Genomic DNA, 18744 nt, shown 5'->3' on the forward strand with positions numbered 1-18744 from the left:
TACTTAAATTAGCCAGTCAGGTTTATGCAACCCTAACAACGTAAAGAGTTTGTAGTCCAACTCTCTTCTTTAACAAGATAAGGCTTTCTGGAAGTATTAAGTAATTCTTTTTATTTTATTTTTTAATATTTTATTTCTTATTTTTATTTTATGTGTATGAGTATTTTGCCTACATGTATTTAAGTGTATCTGTGTCATGCATTGCCCCACAGAGGCCAGAAGAGGGTGTCGGATCCCCTGGAGCCAAGAGTTATGAATGGTTGTTAATTGCTATGGGAGTGCTAAGAATCGAACCCGGGTCCTCTGGAAGAACAGCAAGTGTTCTTAACCACTGAGCTATCTCTTTTTTATTTAAAAATAATTCTTTTTAAATCAGCCAGATGAACAATTGGCTGATTCAAGGCACTCATAGTCTCCATCTCTACAAGATTGTGCTGCCTTAGCGAGGTTACATGCTCATTATGCATCTGAGAAAGCAAAGACAACTCTAGGGAAACCCTAGACAACTCAAAGACAATTCTAGAGTCCATAGAGAGGGCTGAGGAAAGCTGCATCCATGTCCCACATCCCCATCGTTCCCTTTGCTCATGTCTTTGGAGATCCCATTTCAGGCTTCTAAGTCATGGGAAAGTTTTTACCACGAGAGAACAAGTGAGATATCTGCCTAGTTTTTAAATTTTCCATGTGTAACTTCATACGTGTTTAGTGCCTTTCATTGTTAAGTGTGAAAATACTACACTTCGAGTGTATTCACAAGCCCCCAATAACGTGGGCTAGAGTACGTTCTTCTGAACAAATGGACTGCACAATACTATCAAGGACCCCAGTAATATCAAGAGGGGGACAGGCACACATATTTTATGGTCAGTGCGTATTTGTAATTTGAAACAGGATGCACACTTTGCTATGTACTTTAACTTTGAAAGCACATTCTCAAAGCCTCAATCTCTTCATGTTCAGACAAAGAAGTGACCTATCCTTTGTCCCTCAAGCTCTAACACCCCAAACTAAAACGACATGGCCAGGGTGCTAAATAAGAAATTCCAAAAGATAATGAATTGGGATATTTGATTATTAAAAATCTTCAAAACCTAGAAAAATAAAAGTAAAAATAAAAAACTTGCTGGAGAAGCTGTGCTAACAAAATGTGATTAACTCCCCCCCCCCAGAAATCCAGTGCTTATTATGACGTGTACCAGAAAAAGTTGACATAATTGATCTTCAGGTGTGAGTGTACTGATTCCATGAGACCCAGTACTATTTATCAATAAGCCACTGAGAGGACATTATTCATGCCTCCATCCCAGAAGAAATCTGTCTTCCTCCAGTGTCGATTAAGCCAATTGTCAAGTTGGGAATTTGATGGAAAAAAGTATCCTAGCTTTGGGCAAATGGATACTTTTGAAGTCTGCAATAAAGTGAACGTAATAACTGCTTTACCTCTACCAATGTAAAACACTATGCAACCATTGCAAAATCTGGGGACATGTCTTTATGATCCTATCATCCCAATATAACAATGTCCATTGTCCATAATATCAATATCAGGAGGACCTGATATTTGCTTACATATATGTATGGTATTAATATCTTGGAAATGTATTGATCGTTTGACTTACTTTATAAAATAAAAAAAGATTTTCAAGCTAAACGACTAGTGTTGAGTTTAGAAGTTACAGTTGATGATTGTCTTCCCAACCTTGTTATACATTCTCTTTCTTCCCTTTGATCCTCAACCACACAACAGGAGAGCTGAAATTCCCTCTCGATTTCCATATTGTCTAAGGGTAAAGTGCCTATTCAGAAACAAGTATAAATTAATCTTGGATGCATTATTAACGCTTGAAAAAGTTAATATATTTTTCTTTGAATGCTGTTCTTGAATTAAGACTGGATTTTATGTATGATTCACTAAAGAAAAGGTGACACTTGTGTGGTGTCCTTGTCAACCTTTGCTGACCCATGATAGGATCAGGGGAGAATGTGCTTCTACAGTCTTTTTCTTGATAGAGACAGAAAACAAGGTGTAGGCAAAAGACTTTGGACTCAAGATCATGTTTATAGAGTCCTGGGCTTGCTACTCACCAGCTGTATAGCCTTGAGCAAGTTACATAATGTCATTAGGATCCATTCCTTCATCTCTAAGGCATAGGCAATAATTATTTCATAGAATTGTCATGAGGATTAAGCTAATGTAGGAGAAATACTGCAAAATGAATTACTTTACTCTAAAAAAGGAATTATAAACATATTATTCCATTGATCTATTACTAATATTTACAGTAAGGAATTTTTTTTCTATATTACATGAATGAAAAACTAACTTCAATTTTTGGCAACTGATGAGCCATTTCTGGAGTCATCTAGGTCCAGGCCTTTTCCTCCACTTCCTATTTTCAGCTGGTTAGCTGCTCGTTGAGATCTTGCCAGAGGGTGGGGAAAAGAAATAAAAATGGAAATTGGTCAATTTGATTCTTTGATAGCGGTTCTGATGAATGATCTGTGAGTGGAGGATGTTAAAGTTGTGAGTTAAACTGAAATTTTGCCTTCTTCCCAGGATATGTCGAGAACCTACTGAGCACTGGGATGTCTTCGTGGTGACAGCTGCTCCTCCTCTTCACTTGATTGAAAAAAAAAAAAAGTCTTCCTCCACCTGAACAGTGGCCTCTCTTCCAGAATGAAGCATATTGACTTTTTTTGGAGAAGTAAGAGGATATCTGCTGGATAGTCATATGAGTCAGAACAACCCTGTTGAGCAGGAGCAGGAGGTGGATGATGACTGTGTCAACAGAGTCCCAAAGCAATAATCACTCTTCTTTTATCTTCTCCATGAATCCAGCAATCAAATAATCACTCTTAAGCATTTACTGTGTACCACCATATAATATAAAGTGTGGTGAGTAATTAGGTATATAAGATAGCCTCTCAACTCTCAAGAAATTGTAATAAATTTAAAAAGTAAGAGTTGTGCATGTGAAAAGACAACTAATTATATAGGGAAGAAAACATGTCTGCAGTTAGAGCATTGCCCACATGCTGGTTGCCATGGGAGGTGCTGTACATGTATTATTTTTATCTAATTTCTATAGCATCTCTGAGAGGCATTCCTATCCTCCTCCAAAGGATGATGATACAGAGAGTCCAAAATGTTTAATGACTTGCCCAAGGTCACATAGCTAGATAAACACAGAGCCTATTTTCAGGTTTAGATGTGTCTAATTCCATAGTCTATGCTTTGTAACTAATTCACACCTGCCTGTCAGAGCTTCACCTCATCCATTGATTGGTTTAGAAAATAGTTCTAGCCAAAGGATATCTGTCTGGATTCTTCAGACAGAGGTGGTGGAGTAGAAGTAACCAAACGCTAGTCTCAGCCCCACCATTATCCACACGTGTTCATCTGAGCATGTTGCTTCCCTCATCTAAGATCTTATGTCATCACTGGTAACAGCATTTCTAGACTGCCTAATGTCACTCACACTCCATCACTAGGCAGCTCTGTGGTAAACACTGAGCTCTAAAGTCAAGCAGACCTGAGTTCAAATCCTGGCTCCATCCTCAAGCAGTGGGCTATTGGGCAAGTTGTCTGTAGAATGGAGATAATAATACCTACCTCAGGGTCTCTGCCCTTACTGTTCATTCTCCTTGGGACAGTTCCCAGTTATCCACAAAGGTCACTCTTTACCTTCTTTAGGTCTTCACTCAACCTAGCCATTAGCAAGACCTCCCTTGAACACAGTATCTAAATTTGCAAACCATCTGCCATTTTCTGTTTTCTTTCCTCATATTATTTTCTTTAACACTCAAACACCTAACATTCTATTTAGAGCACTCAATTATCTTATTTATTGCCTGTTTCCCACTTTCTCACCTTTAGAATGTAAGCTCTATATGGGGCAGGGTTTTTTTCGTATTCTTTACTGCTGTATCCCCAGTTTCTAGAATGATTTAGGTGCTCAATAAATATTTCTTGCATTAATGAATCCATGTTGTGAGGATACTGTGAGTAGAGTACTTTGCACAGGACTTGTCACATGGTTAATACCCCATAAGTGCTATCTTCTTGGGTGTGCTTTGTTGTTGTTCTCTTATTGCACAGTAGTTGTAAGAAAAAGACAGACCGACGCTCGGTAAGAGTATTGTTTAATGCTCACAAGCAAACAAATCGAGGATGGTCAAGAGGTTGAGAAAGCCATTGTAATGAAACATCAAGATACATTACCCATCTCCCAGACTCTCATCAGAAGGGTCCTCAGATGGAAAGACCCTTCAAATGTTAGAGAATATGTACCTGGTAAGGACTGTCCCATGATTTCTCAAAAAAAGTTCTTGTCCATTTACTCAAATAACCACATATAGGGGGAAGAGGATGACTCAAATATTTTGAGGACTGTTTGGCACAAGCCTCAAGTTGACATTGATATCCAGGACCCAGACAGTCATAATGGTATTGTTAGGGACAAGGATCCTACTATAATCCATGCAGTGCATTTGTTCACAGTGAATCCACCAGATCCATAGCATACATCCAATAATTTCTTTAGTCCTTGATCAAATACTTGAAGTTCACATGTTCACTAGTTAGTTGAAACATAACAAGGATTCTTGGACTGTGATGTAAGAGCTGTTACAGTCAAAAAGACAGTGAGGGGACTCAGTGGTTAAGAATACTGGCTACTCTTGTAGAAGACTCAGGATTAGTTCTCAGGACTCACATGGCAGCTAACAAGGATCCATAACTCCCATTCCAGAGGATCCAATGCCCTCTTCTGGCCTCTGTAAGCATTGCATGCATGTGGTACACTTATATACAGACAGACAAAACCCTCATACACAAGATGAAAATACCTAAATAAATGTTTTTAAAAAGAAGACAGGGTGCAAGCTTCTGAAATGTCTCTTCAACATCCATTTCTCTACTATAGTAGTAAACCAAAAGCATTCTCAAGTGGACAGAAGAAATCAATACTTAAAATCCTGCAGGATGTTAGGATGGCAGTCTATTATATCCCCTTTTATCTCACCAGTTTGACCCTATGAAAGCCAGAAAGATCCTAGAGGATGACACTACATTACTGTTGTTCTAGTTTGTTTCTCCATTGCTGTAACAAAACACTCTGACCACTACCAACACGGGGAGGAAAGGGTTTATTTGTCTTACATCTCCCATGCCACAGTTCATCAGGGAGCCCAAGGTAGGAACTCAGGGCAGGAATCTGGAGGCAGGAGCTGGAGCACAGGCCATGGAGGATCACTGCTTACTGGCTTGCTCCCCTGGCCCCTGCTCAGCCTGCTTTCTTATGCAACACAGGCCCACCTGCCCAAGGGTGGCACCACCCACAGTGGGCTGGGCCCTCCCACATCACACAACAATCAAGAAGAGGCCGTATAGACATGGCCACAGGCCAGTTCTATGGAGGCAATTCACCAACTGAGGTTCCCTCAACCCAGGTGTGTCAAGTTGACACTAAAGCTATCCAGCACAATTGACCCCTTGTCAACTTGACACACATCACTATTAAACCATAACCTTTCCAATTCTTATCCCTAAGATATGATGTTAACATTACTAGCACAACATAAGACAGTACAACCTTAAAAGCATGATAGTCCTTTAAAAAAATCCAAATACTTAGAAGTCCACAGTCTCTTTTAAAAGTTTCTTAACTGGGGCTCCTGTAAAATCCAAAATAAATACTGTCTTTTAAAAAAATATTTTATATATTATTTTTGTTTTATGTGTATGAGTGTATTGCCTGCATGTAGGTAAGTGCACCTGTGTCGTGCAATGACGTGGAGGACAGAAGAAGCTGTCAGATCCCCTGGAACCGGAGTTACAGAAAGTTGTTAGCTGCCATGCGGGTGCTGGGATTCAAACACCAGTCTTCTACAAGAACAACCAGTGTTCTTAACCACTGAGCCAGCTCTCCAGCCCCAACAAGTACTGTCTTATTTCAAAGGGAAGAATCAGGCACACCTAAAAAACAAACAAACAAACAAACAAACAAACAAACAAACAAAGTCCAGTAAAGAGCTCAAGGCTGGACATCTGGGATTCACTTACCATCTTCTGGGCTCCAAAGGGTTCTGGCATCTCCACCTCTCTGACTCTGCCATTCACAGAACACACAGCTTGTCTTGAAGACCCAGGCCAGCTTCATTCCATACCTACAGCTGTCCTTGGTGGTTGTACCATGATCCTGGCATCTCCAGAAAGCTGGGGTCTCCACTGAAACTGAGGTTACGCCTTCACCAATGGCTTCTACTTGCCTCTTGGGGTGCAAAGCCTCAGATTCCATGACCCTTTCAATCCTGGGGTCTTCACTGCAACTGAAGCTACACTTTCACCTATGGCCTTTCCTGGCCTCTCAGTGCCAAGCCTCAGCTGATCTCTGTGACCCCTTCACGCTTTCAACACTAGAACCATGCAGGAGACTCTTACACATTACCAAGTCCTGCTTCCTGCTTGAGATAGAGGCTCAGGTCCCCTCTGTGTGCTGACCCTGAGGAAATACGTCCCAGAAGACTTCACCACAGTGATGCTGATCTCTTGTTACTTACAGCTAATTTTTCAGCCCCAGCTAACCAGCATCAATTTTCCCAGTAAAACAAAGGTTTTACTTCAGGTTCTGGTCTCTTCTTAATCACAGCTGATTCTTCAGCCTCAGCTGACCAGAACCCACAGATTCTCAATTCAAAATATCACACGAACAGCCCTGATAGTCTCTGCTTCCCTTTGAAGCTTCACAAGCCAGGCCTCCATTGTCTACAACTCTTTCAACATAACTGCTCCAAGCTCCACAGCAACAAACTCTAAGCACTCAATGGCTTTTCTAGCCCAAAGTTCCAAACACTTCCACAATCCTCCAACTTCAGGTCTGTCACAGCAGTACCCCACTCTCTGGTACCAATTTCTGTTCTAGTTTGTTTCTTATTGCTGTGACAAAATACTCTGGGCACTACCAACTTGGGGAAGAAAGGGTTTATTTGTCTTACATCTCCCAGGTTGCAGTTCATCAGGGGGCCCAAGGTAGGAACTCAGGGCAGGAACCTGGAGGCAGCAGCTCGAGCACAGGCAATGGAGGAACACTGCTTACTGGTTTGTTCCCCTGGCCCCTGCTCAGCCTGCTTTCTTATGCAATACAGGCCCTCCTGCCCAGGGATAGCACCACCCACAGTGGGCTGGGCCCTCCCACATCACACAACAATCAAGGAGATGCTCCACAGACGTGGCCACAGGCCAGACCTGTGGAGGCAATTTCCCCCAATTGAGGCTCTCTCAACCCAGGTGTGTCAAGTTAACACTAAAGCTATCCAGCACAACTGTAAAGACAAATGCATAAATACTATTTGCTCATTCAAATAGTAATAGCATTTGCAACTGCTGTGTCAAGTGTAGAATCTTTGCTGAGGAAAATTAATACAGCCTCTGGTGTATGGTCTAGAGCCTTTCCTATTCAAAGCATATTATTTTCCATCCTATTAAGAAGGGTGAGATGTCTGTCCTCTCTTGGGATCGACAAATGTATATTTATCGTCTCACCCAGATTGATGTTAGTTCCTCTCCTTTCTACTTTCGTGGAATCTGAAGGGACTGAGACTGATCATTCCAAAGAATGTCATGTTCATCCCTGATATTAATATAGCTGTATTAGGAAGTAGCAGGCAGTAGCAAACATGTTGGAAGTTTTAAATATAATGCAGATACTTTTCAAGGATAAGAAATGAAACATGAATATTCAAGACCTTATAATAGCACAGAAGTGTTTAGAAGCTTGGTGGTGTGAGGTGCATCGGAACTTCCCTTCAGAAGATAATGGTCAATTATGTCAGCGCAGACCTCCTGCCACTGAGAAGGAATAACAATACCTAATATCCTCCTTGAGTTCTGGAAGTAGCAGATTCCATAAGGAATAGTGCTCTGACCATCAGCAGTAACATGGAAGTCTACAGCTTTTAATGGAGACTACAACTAGAAAGAGCCCTGTTGAAGTTTGGGGTTATAGTACAAATAGCTCTGCAAACTGAGCAATATGACCAGCAGTCCCTCTTATATTATAGGTATCTCTGATGGGGAAAGATGCCCTGTGGAGTTATGTGAAGCCACAATAGAAGTGTCACAACATGAACCCAAAAATGTTGGAGCAAAAGCATGCCTTCTGAAGAACAGAATTGCATACCATTTGAAAAGAGCTCAAGTATAATGCCACTGGGACTCATCAGGGGATAGAACATGACTGTGTTCAGACATTCTATCATAACTTAGGTTGAATCAGATACACCAAATTTTAAAACACAGTGGACCCGTTGGTGGACCTACTGGCTATCCCTAAGATGAAAATGTTATACACAGGACTAGAAACTAATATGGTCACAGAATACAGTCCACTGCATGAGTGGGTGACTCAAACACCCATATTATCTCCCATTGCTACAATGGTATGTCTCCATCAGCTTATATATTTGAATGTTTGACAGTCCTCTGAGGATGAACGGAGTAGAGAATTGCTGAGTTTACTGTGTGGTTGCAAATCTCAAACGGATAACATCTGGAGCTCACCCACTTAGTGCTCTGAAATACAACAATGAAGGGAAATCCTCCCAGTGAGGCAGAGAACCTGGGAGAAGAGGACTTCTAAAGATCAGACACATAAGGCGAATTGGGAAGGAGATATGTGGGTGGACACAAAGAATGAAGAACTTTGAACCACGTAATTAACAGTTACCCAAGAGTATCCACCAGAGAAGTACTAACCAAGCAACTCAACAAAGTAACTCAGAGAAATAGTGCCTTCTTTCAGACTGACTGGCCCAGGGCTGACACAATGGATACATCAATGGAATAGCTGTGGTGGTAGGGAACAGGTCTAATAATAGGGTCCCCACTCAGCAAAGACAGCCTATTTCCATTGACCAATGTCTAAGCAACAGACAAAATTGAGTCATCCCTCAGGTGATCCCAACATGGTACCATCCACCAGGAGAAATACCTACCACTTGTAGTGACTTGACAGAAAGAAATCTCTTCTCTCCTGGATGGAGAAGCATTCAGTTTGACTGAGATCTGCAGGTAGTGTTCATTTGAGTTTGCTTTTGCTGCATTTAAGTCCTTAGGTAGTGCTACTCTTTGAGGGCTTCCACTGATCCAAGTTTCTATACAATATCTCATTTGACCCAAATTCACTTTGCAGCAAAGGAGGGGTGATGGTGAGCAGACAAAGGTAGGAGTCTATTTTTCCTAACACATGAGAGACTTAACACTGGGAGGAAGCAATTGTGTAACTTTGTGTGTGTGTGTATGTGTGTGTGTGTGTGTGCGTGTGTGTGTGTTACATGCATGTCAGTGTGCTGGTGTACACACCCATGAGCCCTTGCAGAGGTCAGAGCAGGACATCCATCAAGTGTCTCTACTGCTCTCTGCCGTATTGCCTTGAGACAGGGTCTCTCACTGAACTGGAAGTTCTTCATTTTCGCTAGACTGACTGGTCAGTGAGCTCTCAGGATGCACCTGTCTCTACCACCATCTCCCTAGTCCTGGAGTTACAGGTACACACTACAGTTATGCCTAGCTTCTTATGTGGGTACTGGGGATTAAAACTCAGGTCCTCATGCTTGTAGAGTAAGTGCTCTTACCCACTGAGCCCTCTCCCCAGCCCCAGGAAGAAGGAATTTAAAGTCAGTACCAGCTTAGAAAGAATTTCTTGCAGTAATAGGGGCATTATTTTCCAGGACCCAGTGTATATCCTAAAGCAATGGCTATTACATGGTGAAGTATCCTTGATGTATGGAGTACATGACTTTGGAAACACTGCACAGAGGTCAGAGTGACCCCACTTCTTTGCCTCCCAATGACCTTGGGGATTTGTGCATCCTGTTCCCTTAACTCTAGTCCCTGTCAATCTATTTCATAAAGAAGTAATGATTTTATTCTAGGAAGCACAGAAACCCCCCTGGAAAAACCAGCCATGGGTGCTGAGCACTTTGGACTCAGTGACAACAGTCCAGGAATCTAGGAAATGAGACCAGAGAAGCTGATCTAGCTTAGAAGCAAGTGTTAAGGTGACCAGTTTGAACAGAATAGAAAACGTGGCATCCATGTGATTCTGGTCACTGAGTCCTCAAATATGCCTACAACACTTGCTCTCTTACTCCCAAAGTGTGACAGGAGAGTACCCACAAGCCCCCCCACCCCGAAAACTACATTTGATTTGTGGTGAGAGTGAGGAGGGTGGGAAACAGCTACTTCACACTGCAGAGTGGAACCAAAGCACACTTCAGCCAGGATGTAAGAGTTTGTACATTGAGACTCGAGTTAGCTCGAGTTTTCCAGGGTCCCTTAGGGCTCTCTCACAGATGAGTACTTGTGATACTTAATTCTGAGTCAACTTTGCTGGGTCACAAGGTGCCCGGATATTTGGTCATTTCTGAGTGTATCTGTGAATGCGTTTTCAGAAGCAAAACATTTTCAGCAGTGGACTGTGTAAAGGAGACTTCCCTCTGCAGTGTGGGTGTGCCACAGGCCATCCATTAGAGGTCTAAATAAACCACCAACTGAAGACTGAGAAGGGCAGAATTTCTCTGCCTGTCTGCCAGAGCTGAGATATGAATCTTCTTTTTTTTTTTATGCCCTCACACTGGGATTGGCACCATCAGCAGACTTAGCTGTTAGAGTTTAGACTTTGCTTGAAATCCTGCATCATCAGCTCTCAGGCCATCAGTCCTGAACTGGAAGTCTACCTATGGCTGTCCTGAAACTCTGGCTTGCAGAAGAAGATTGTGGGACCTCTGAGCCTCCATAACTATGTGTGCCAATTCTTTATAATAAATGCCTGCTCCTACATAATGTTGATTTTATTTTTTTAGTAAATTTTATTTATTTTTATTTATTTTTTATTATATATTTTTTATTTTTTAGAAGAAGCATTTCATTACAGCTTTAACATACTCAATAACAGTTTCCAGAGCAAAGATATATCTCTTTCAAAAGTGGCTATAAAATTTTTAGGTTCTCTGTTGAATTAATACAGTTTTACAATATTGAACTCAGTATAAGCCCTGTGAGGAAAGGGGAATACTCATCCACTGCTGGTGGGGCTGCAAACTTGTTCAATCCCTATGGAAAGCAGTGTGGAGAACTCTTAAAAACTACAAATGGCACGGTGCTATCTGGGAAGTGGATGTATAGTCAAATGAGATGGTTTGGGATGTTTTTTGTGATAAACACACACACACACACACACACACACACACACACACACACACAAACACAAGCGCAATGGCAAGCCAGGCATGATGATGCACATTTTTAAAGCCAGCATTATGGAAAACAAGAAAGAATTTGAAGGTTGAGGCCAATTTGAACTATGTAGCAAGCTCCAGCCTAAACTGTGTATCAAGATATTGATTCAAACTTAAAGCAAGCAAGGAAAAGCTCACATAAATGATTGTTGCAAAATGGAGCCATATTGTCTTTGCAATGAAGATAGTAAGAACTGAAAGTTCAAAATGGTAAAGAAAGACAAAGTCATGAAATTTGCAGGTAAATAGATGGAACTAGAAACTGTTATACTAAATGTTGATTTTATTTTTATGAAAAACCTTTACTAATGCCTAGTATTCAAGGTAATGACCATGGAATCAACCTTAGTTTAATCTACATATAATGTACATTTATGTGTGTGTACTTGTTCATGTGTGCAAGCACATGTGCATGCAGGGATGCATGTATGCACATGTGGATGCCAGAAGTCAACGCTGGGCATCTTCCTCACTTATTTTCCCCCTGGTTTTTTGAAGCAGGTTCTCCCTCTGAACCTGGAGTTCACTGATGCAGCTAAATTGGCTGGCTAGTGAGTCTCAGGGGTCCACTTCTCTCTGCCCTCTCCCATATTCCCAGTGATGGAGTTACAAATATATACCACCACACCCAGCTTTTTACATGGATCTGAGGATCCAAACTCAGGTCCCCTTGCTTGTACAATGAGCACTTTACTGACTAGGGCATCTCCTCAGCCTCATCGTACACGTATTTTGCATTTTTTCTTGATTTTTTTTTATGATTTTCATAAGAGTATTGTTTGATGGCATTTCTATCTGCTTCCCTCTCCCCTCCTCCCTCCACTGGTCCCCGCTCAATTTAATGAGTTCTCTTGTGTATATAATATGACCTGTAGAATATGATTTGTGTGTGTAATAGACATTTTTGTCTAAGTTTAGGGTTCATGCAAAACCGTCACAATGCCACTTCTCTGGGGTCAGTTGGTAAGGCTGTGAGATACACTGAGCTCATTTTTCCTTTCTTAGTGAGCGATGCCAGCTCTCCTGCATGTGTCCAGGGAGGTAGGAAGGTGGGGTACTCTGTTACAATCCAGGCCAAGTAGGTCTTGGCAGAGCCCTGCCTGATCTAGTAGAAGATTTCTCAGCAGAGCGCAGCCTGTCCTGGGATGCTGGTCCTGCTGCCGTTCCTTTCTCTTTCTATGTAACCTGTCATTCTTTCTATCAGCTGTGTCCCTATTGGTAGCAAGGTGATCCAGCACAGGGCAGACCCTATTAAACTCCACTCTTGCATCTTCTGTAGATTTTTCCATTGAGACCTGCAGTATTTTAAAAACCAGTCTTCCTAAGGGAAAGAGGTGGAAATGTGAGGTAAGGGAATGAATGTGTGCACGGTACTTGAATCATTTCATCCTTTTGATTATTCTATTGCTACGCAGTTGCCTGTTTGGGTGTGATTTTAATTGTGATGGCACTTATGGAAATAATCTCTGCTGTTCAGAAAAAGGTAATATACTTGCAGGTTTGAGTTAAAGCTTCTAGTTCACATGTGCAAATACTAAAAAACAGTCCCCGCAGGAAACAAGTGCTCAGAAACCCTCATCCTGGGCTCCTTGGATGGGTCTCAAGTTTACCTTAAAGGAGCAGATGGGAATCCTGAGACTGGCAGCTACAAATTTTCTTCAGGTTTCAGGTTGGCTGTCTATCTCAAACCTCCACCACTGCCCACTTCCAGCTCCTATGTGTCCCTGTGTGACTGCACACATATTTCCAAGTACTGGAGTCTGTGAGGCTGGATGCAGCTTCCTCTGACTGCTTAATTGGTCTGGAATAACTTAGGCATGAGGCCGTGAAGTATGCTTGGCTCAATCTTTCTTTCCTAGTGAGCGCTACTAAAGCCACTTCCCTTGGGCCTGCTCAATTTCAGCTGCACTGTGATTTTGGAAATATGACCTTTCCAACAATATCTGATAACCGTAGTCCTATGTGGCCTCCTTTAGCATCTGGATTGCTGTCACTCATCCTTGATGAGGAATAGAGAAACAACACCCCCCCCACACACACACACAGCCTTACTCACATGATAGTCAGCCTTTCAGAATCTCTTGGGGCTGACAGGACTATCTATAAATGTGCTTTTTATGGAACAAGCTGGGCTTGGATTCTAGAAACAGGATGAAGTCCAAGAATAAGGCAAAGACAGGTGCCACTGATGCACCTGCATCCATCCTGGTGCTCACTGTATTGAGCCTGAAGTGTTTGAAAATCATTCTTTGAGCTTTGTAGAATATTTCTCCCATCTAAGCTGTCTCTGGCCCCATATACCTAATGAGAAAAATCACTCTGCATATAAGGCAGAGCTTAAGTTAATGATGACTACCCTGTTGACAAAACTGAGGAGTGTGTGCCCACCACCCCTAGCCAATCTCCATTGTGAGATTTGGAAGCAGACATGGAAGAATGGTAGGAGGAGAAATACAAAAGGCTCCATAAACCAAGGACCATGGGTGAAAAAATAACTGAGAATTTGCCAGGGTTTACTCCAAGTCTAATGCTAGCATTTGGAAGGCTGCAGTCAGACAGTTGCCATGAGTTTGAGGCCACCCTATCCTATAGCTGCAGACCCTGTTTCAAAGAGGAAGGGAAGAGACTGGGAGAGGAGGAGAATGCCTATCTGAGGCACTGTTTTTGTGGTTTAGCCAGAAGTTTGGGGCTATTGATCTGAGAAAGCAGAGTGGAATCTCAGTTCATCTCGTCTAACTCTTATTTAAAGCATGAACAAATTGATGTTTGCTCATCTATGTTTTTCACTCAGAGCCTCCCCCGACCCTCAGGGCACTGTTCTAAGGTGGGTACTGTTACTCAGGCCCATGAGGGACTCACAGCAGCATATCACGGACATGGTGTGACCTTCTCAAGATCACATACATGTTCAGTTATAGGATCAGGGATCAGTCCCAGGTAGTCTTTCAGTCTAAGGTCTTTGCATCTTAATCAGATGTATCCATCAACCACTGGCCTTGGCACCATTGGGATAAAGGCTCTTGAAGGTGATTGGTATTTTTGTACTTTTGTGACAACATAAAATATGTTTAAATATATATGTATGACCTTTCTAACTTTCATATTTAAGGAAACTTGTCTTTTATAATGAGATGACCCCTTTCCTACCTCAGTATACTTAAAGTTCTCACCCTTATGGTATGATAGTGATAATAAAGAGGGTGGTTTATAGGTCTGCTTGGTGATACAAAGCATTGAAAAAATCTTGAAGTCTGGGGCTGGAGAGATGTCTTGATGGTTAAAGTACTGACTGCCCTTGCAGAAGACCGGGGTTTGATTCCCAGCACCCACATTATAGCTAACAACCATCTATAACTCCAGTTCCAGGGGACTCGATATCTTTTTCTGACCTCTGTGGGAATTACATGACATGTGCACTTATACACATTAGGTGTATAAATAAAATTTTATACATATTAGGTGTATAAAATAAAAATAAAATAAAAGTCTTGAAGTCTGGGAACTCTATGGTACCTCTGTTTCTGTTTGTAACAGTGTCAGAAAAGGTGAACAAGAGATTCCTACAAGCATCCCATTTACCATCTTGCCAAGCTGTCACCAACCACTGGCCTCACCACTGGGGAAAGACCCTACCCTTTAGGAGTCTGAAGAACTTTTGACTCCGTGAGGAGCCTACACAATCTTCAAAGTACCAGAGAACACAGATGAAGAAAGCAAGCTTTCGGCTGTCGCAGGAGTCTGTGGCTTGGGAAGTAGCAGTGCTGACCTCCCATTCTCCCTGATGAGATTAATTTAAGGAGAGATTAAATTAAGAGAGATTTATTTAAGAGTCCGGAGATGGACCTGAGTTGCCCAACACTCTTCTCTGTGTTCCAGATGAGAAATGGCATGAAAGGAAAGGTTGCTTTGGCATTTACCAGACTAATTTCCAGGTCCGCAACCTAATAGTATACATGAATTAATGAATGAATCGATGACTGTACGCAGGCTCATGTTTGAGCCTAACACTCCTGCATTGATAAAGTCATACACTCAGCCCCTCCTTATTCATATATACATGAATTAATGAATGAATCGATGACTGTATGCAGGCTCATGTTTGAGCCTAACACTCCTGCATTGATAAAGTCATACACTCAGCCCCTCCTTATTCATATATACATGAATTAATGAATGAATCGATGACTGTATGCAGGCTCATGTTTGAGCCTAACACTCCTGCATTGATAAAGTCATACACTCAGCCCCTCCTTATTCATATATACATGAATTAATGAATGAATCGATGACTGTATGCAGGCTCATGTTTGAGCCTAACACTCCTGCATTGATAAAGTCATACACTCAGCCCCTCCTTATTCATATATACATGAATTAATGAATGAATCGATGACTGTATGCAGGCTCATGTTTGAGCCTAACACTCCTGCATTGATAAAGTCATACACTCAGCCCCTCCTTATTCATATATACATGAATTAATGAATGAATCGATGACTGTATGCAGGCTCATGTTTGAGCCTAACACTCCTGCATTGATAAAGTCATACACTCAGCCCCTCCTTATTCATATTAAGTTTTGCCTTCCACTCAGTCACCTGTGGTTCACCATTGTTCGAAAACTCCAATTTTTTCCCTAAAATCTGTTTGAAATTGTCCATCATTTTGAATGGCACAGTGAGATCTGATGCTGTCTGGCTCTGGCTCACTCAGGACATGAAGCATGACTTTACCTGCATATCCACCCTGTATATATGACTTGCCCGTTAATCTCTTAGCTGTCTGTCATCAGACTACACGGTATCACACCACTTGTGTTCAGGTCACCTTTACTTTATTGGATGATAGACCTGAAGTACAAAATCAACAATGCTGGCCATTTATTTATGCCCACAAAAAGCCATAAAATATGTACTTTAAGTGTAAAGGTGAAAATTTTCATATTAGTAAATGAAGAAAAAAACTATTTACTGATGCTGAAAAAAGCTACAGGAACTTATTGTTAAATCCTTACTATGTACGCCTAACTTATAAGTAAAACTTTTTTTTTGTTGGGCGGCACATTTAGGAAAGTAGAGCACAAAGGGCTGCTGGTAAGGTTCTCAGTGGGTGAAAGTCTGAGAACCTGAGATCTCTGGAACACATGGTGCAGGGAGAGAACTGACTCCCCAAAGCTGTCCTCTGACCTTCACATGTATATGGTGACACATGTGCACCATGGGTACACACATGTGTATTTACTCATACACATAAATTAATTAATTTTTAAAAGGAAAATAGAATATATGAAGTGCTTTGAACCATCTGTAGATTCAGGCATCTATTGGGAGTCTTGAAACATATCCCCCTATATACGTGATAATGAGAAACTCGACTTCTACAAAGCACTTAGTTCAGGATTAGGCTGTACTAAATGTTTGCTGTTGGATTCTGAATCCTTCTCCAGCTTTGTCTCTGGGCAGCCGTCATCAAAGCTGATTTGTCTTTTCTTCTGTGATTTCATGTCTACACCCTTGTACTTCTGGGCTCATCCAGCCAGGGAAAAGCTGTTTGCTATCAAATTCATACTGAATGACTCAGAGCTTCCCAGGAGAGAGCAAGAAACTCCTGGCAGAGGAGGAGTTCCAGACTCCATGGCGCTCATGAGGGCTGCTGTACCCCAGCCTCCCTGACACAGAGTTGGTAGACTCAGCTCCCTGCCCCTAGACAGAGGCCGTACCTGGAGCCAGAGGTGGAACAGGCACCAGGGCCTCTGTTGTCATTGACTACCTTCTCTCTGCTCTGCACACTCAGTGTTACAACTGACACCTGGGATGTCACGTTCTGACATATGGGGTCACAGGGGTCAAGTAGAGCAGGGGTTGGGGTTGGGATCTTGGATATTACAGCCAGGTACATGTCAAACCAAATTCTGCTCATGATTAGGTGTCAAGTTTAGGCACGGACCGGATCTGGATCACAATGTTTGTCTGGCTGGGACAAATCTGACAGGACATGCTCTCTGGCAGGTCCCTGGGCTCAGCCTGGGAAGGAGGTGGAGGCTGCAGGGACAAGGGTGGGAGGGAGGCAAGTGGAGATGCTCTATCTGCCTTTGTCTTGTCTTCACATTTGTTGCTAGTGTGTGCTTGCTGACATTTGAACAGGTTCTATTTATGCAAATAGCCGATTTCGCTTTATTTTTTGTCTCCTACATGCACGCAGACCACTAACTGTCACAAGGTTTTCTTCCACAGTGGTGACTAACAGCACGGTCACTCACCCAGCAACAAGGGAGAGGCCCAGCTGGGAAAGGAGAGTGTTTAATATTGATGTGAGTCCTGAATAAATGAGGATTGGTGAGGCGGTGTCAGACAGTATGGAATAGCAAGGCTTTGAGTTCAGACAGACTTGAATCCAAATTTCTGCGCTAATACATAATAGCTTCATAGCTCTGGGTAACTTTCTTAACTCCTCTGGTCCTCTGTTTCTTCATCTTTACCATATTATACCATCATAGTGGTATAATAATATCTACTACTGTTTGGAAGTATTTTGATAATTAAATGAACGTGTATGCAAAGCAGTTTGCAGAAGGCCTAGAAGATGATCTCCAATCTCGTCTCCTTCCCCTCAGACCTACTGTGGACTTTGGGGGAAAGAAAGTAGAAAATGGATAGACTGCAGCATGGATTATGTGTGATTTAAAGCAAGGTGTTTTCTTCCATTTTGTTTTGGATGGTCTAGCTTTTATGCACTTTTGAGCACTCCTAGGCTAAAGCTTGCAAACCTTTGCCATTCAAGTTAAATATGTTCCTCTTGAATTGTTCATTTGCATTTAAACTTTACATATGGGGCTGGAGAGATGGCTCAGCAGTTAAGAACACTGGTCGTTCTTGCAGAAGACCCGGGTTCGAATCCCACACCCACATGGCAGCTAACAACTATCTGTAACTCCAGTCCCAGGGGATCTGACAGACTCTTCTGACCCCCCCACGGGCATTGCACAACAGGTGTGCTTACCTACATGCAGGCAATACACGCATACACATAAAATAAAAATAATAAACAAAATAAAATAAAAAACTTTACATATAAAGTATTTTTAATTTGCTTTTTTCTTTCCTTTATATCTTTCCTCCCCTTTCTCTTCCTTCCTTCCTTTCCTATTTCTTTCTTTGTCTTTTTTGTTAAGGTGAAGTAAGGTCTGCCAAATTTCTTCTTTCTTGCCTTTGGCACTGTGGTTAGAAAAATTTATCGATCCTTATATTTTTCCCTAAAACATTAATTATCTTAACTTCATCTTGAATTTTACCTCTTTACAACAAATTAAGTAGCTTAGCAGTGAATGAACCATCATTTTGGACACGTGGTTTCTTTTATTTTTGAACTTTCTTTAATCTATCTGATGACTTTATATCTTTGTAACTTTTTTAAGAGGTAGTGCAGACTGAGTTTTGTTAATTAAAT

The 18744-nt window shown here is 41.7% G+C and overlaps 1 protein-coding gene across 2 annotated transcripts in view; it reads left to right on the forward strand.

The window, feature by feature from the left end:
• Window positions 1-3966, forward strand: part of Pbx1 (PBX homeobox 1) — a 324538-nt gene extending 320572 nt beyond the window's left edge. For both annotated transcript variants that reach the window (XM_017801977.2, XM_017801978.2), the window contains one exon: window positions 2558-3966. In XM_017801977.2, the coding sequence (XP_017657466.1) occupies window positions 2558-2578 (21 nt within the window). In that variant the 3' untranslated portion in view covers window positions 2579-3966. The remainder of the gene's footprint in view (window positions 1-2557) is intronic.
• Window positions 3967-18744: the final 14778 nt, after the last annotated feature.

Source organism: Nannospalax galili, unplaced genomic scaffold (genome assembly GCF_000622305.1).
Source record: "Nannospalax galili isolate Female #2095 unplaced genomic scaffold, S.galili_v1.0 scaffold383, whole genome shotgun sequence".
NCBI lineage: Eukaryota > Metazoa > Chordata > Mammalia > Rodentia > Spalacidae > Nannospalax > Nannospalax galili.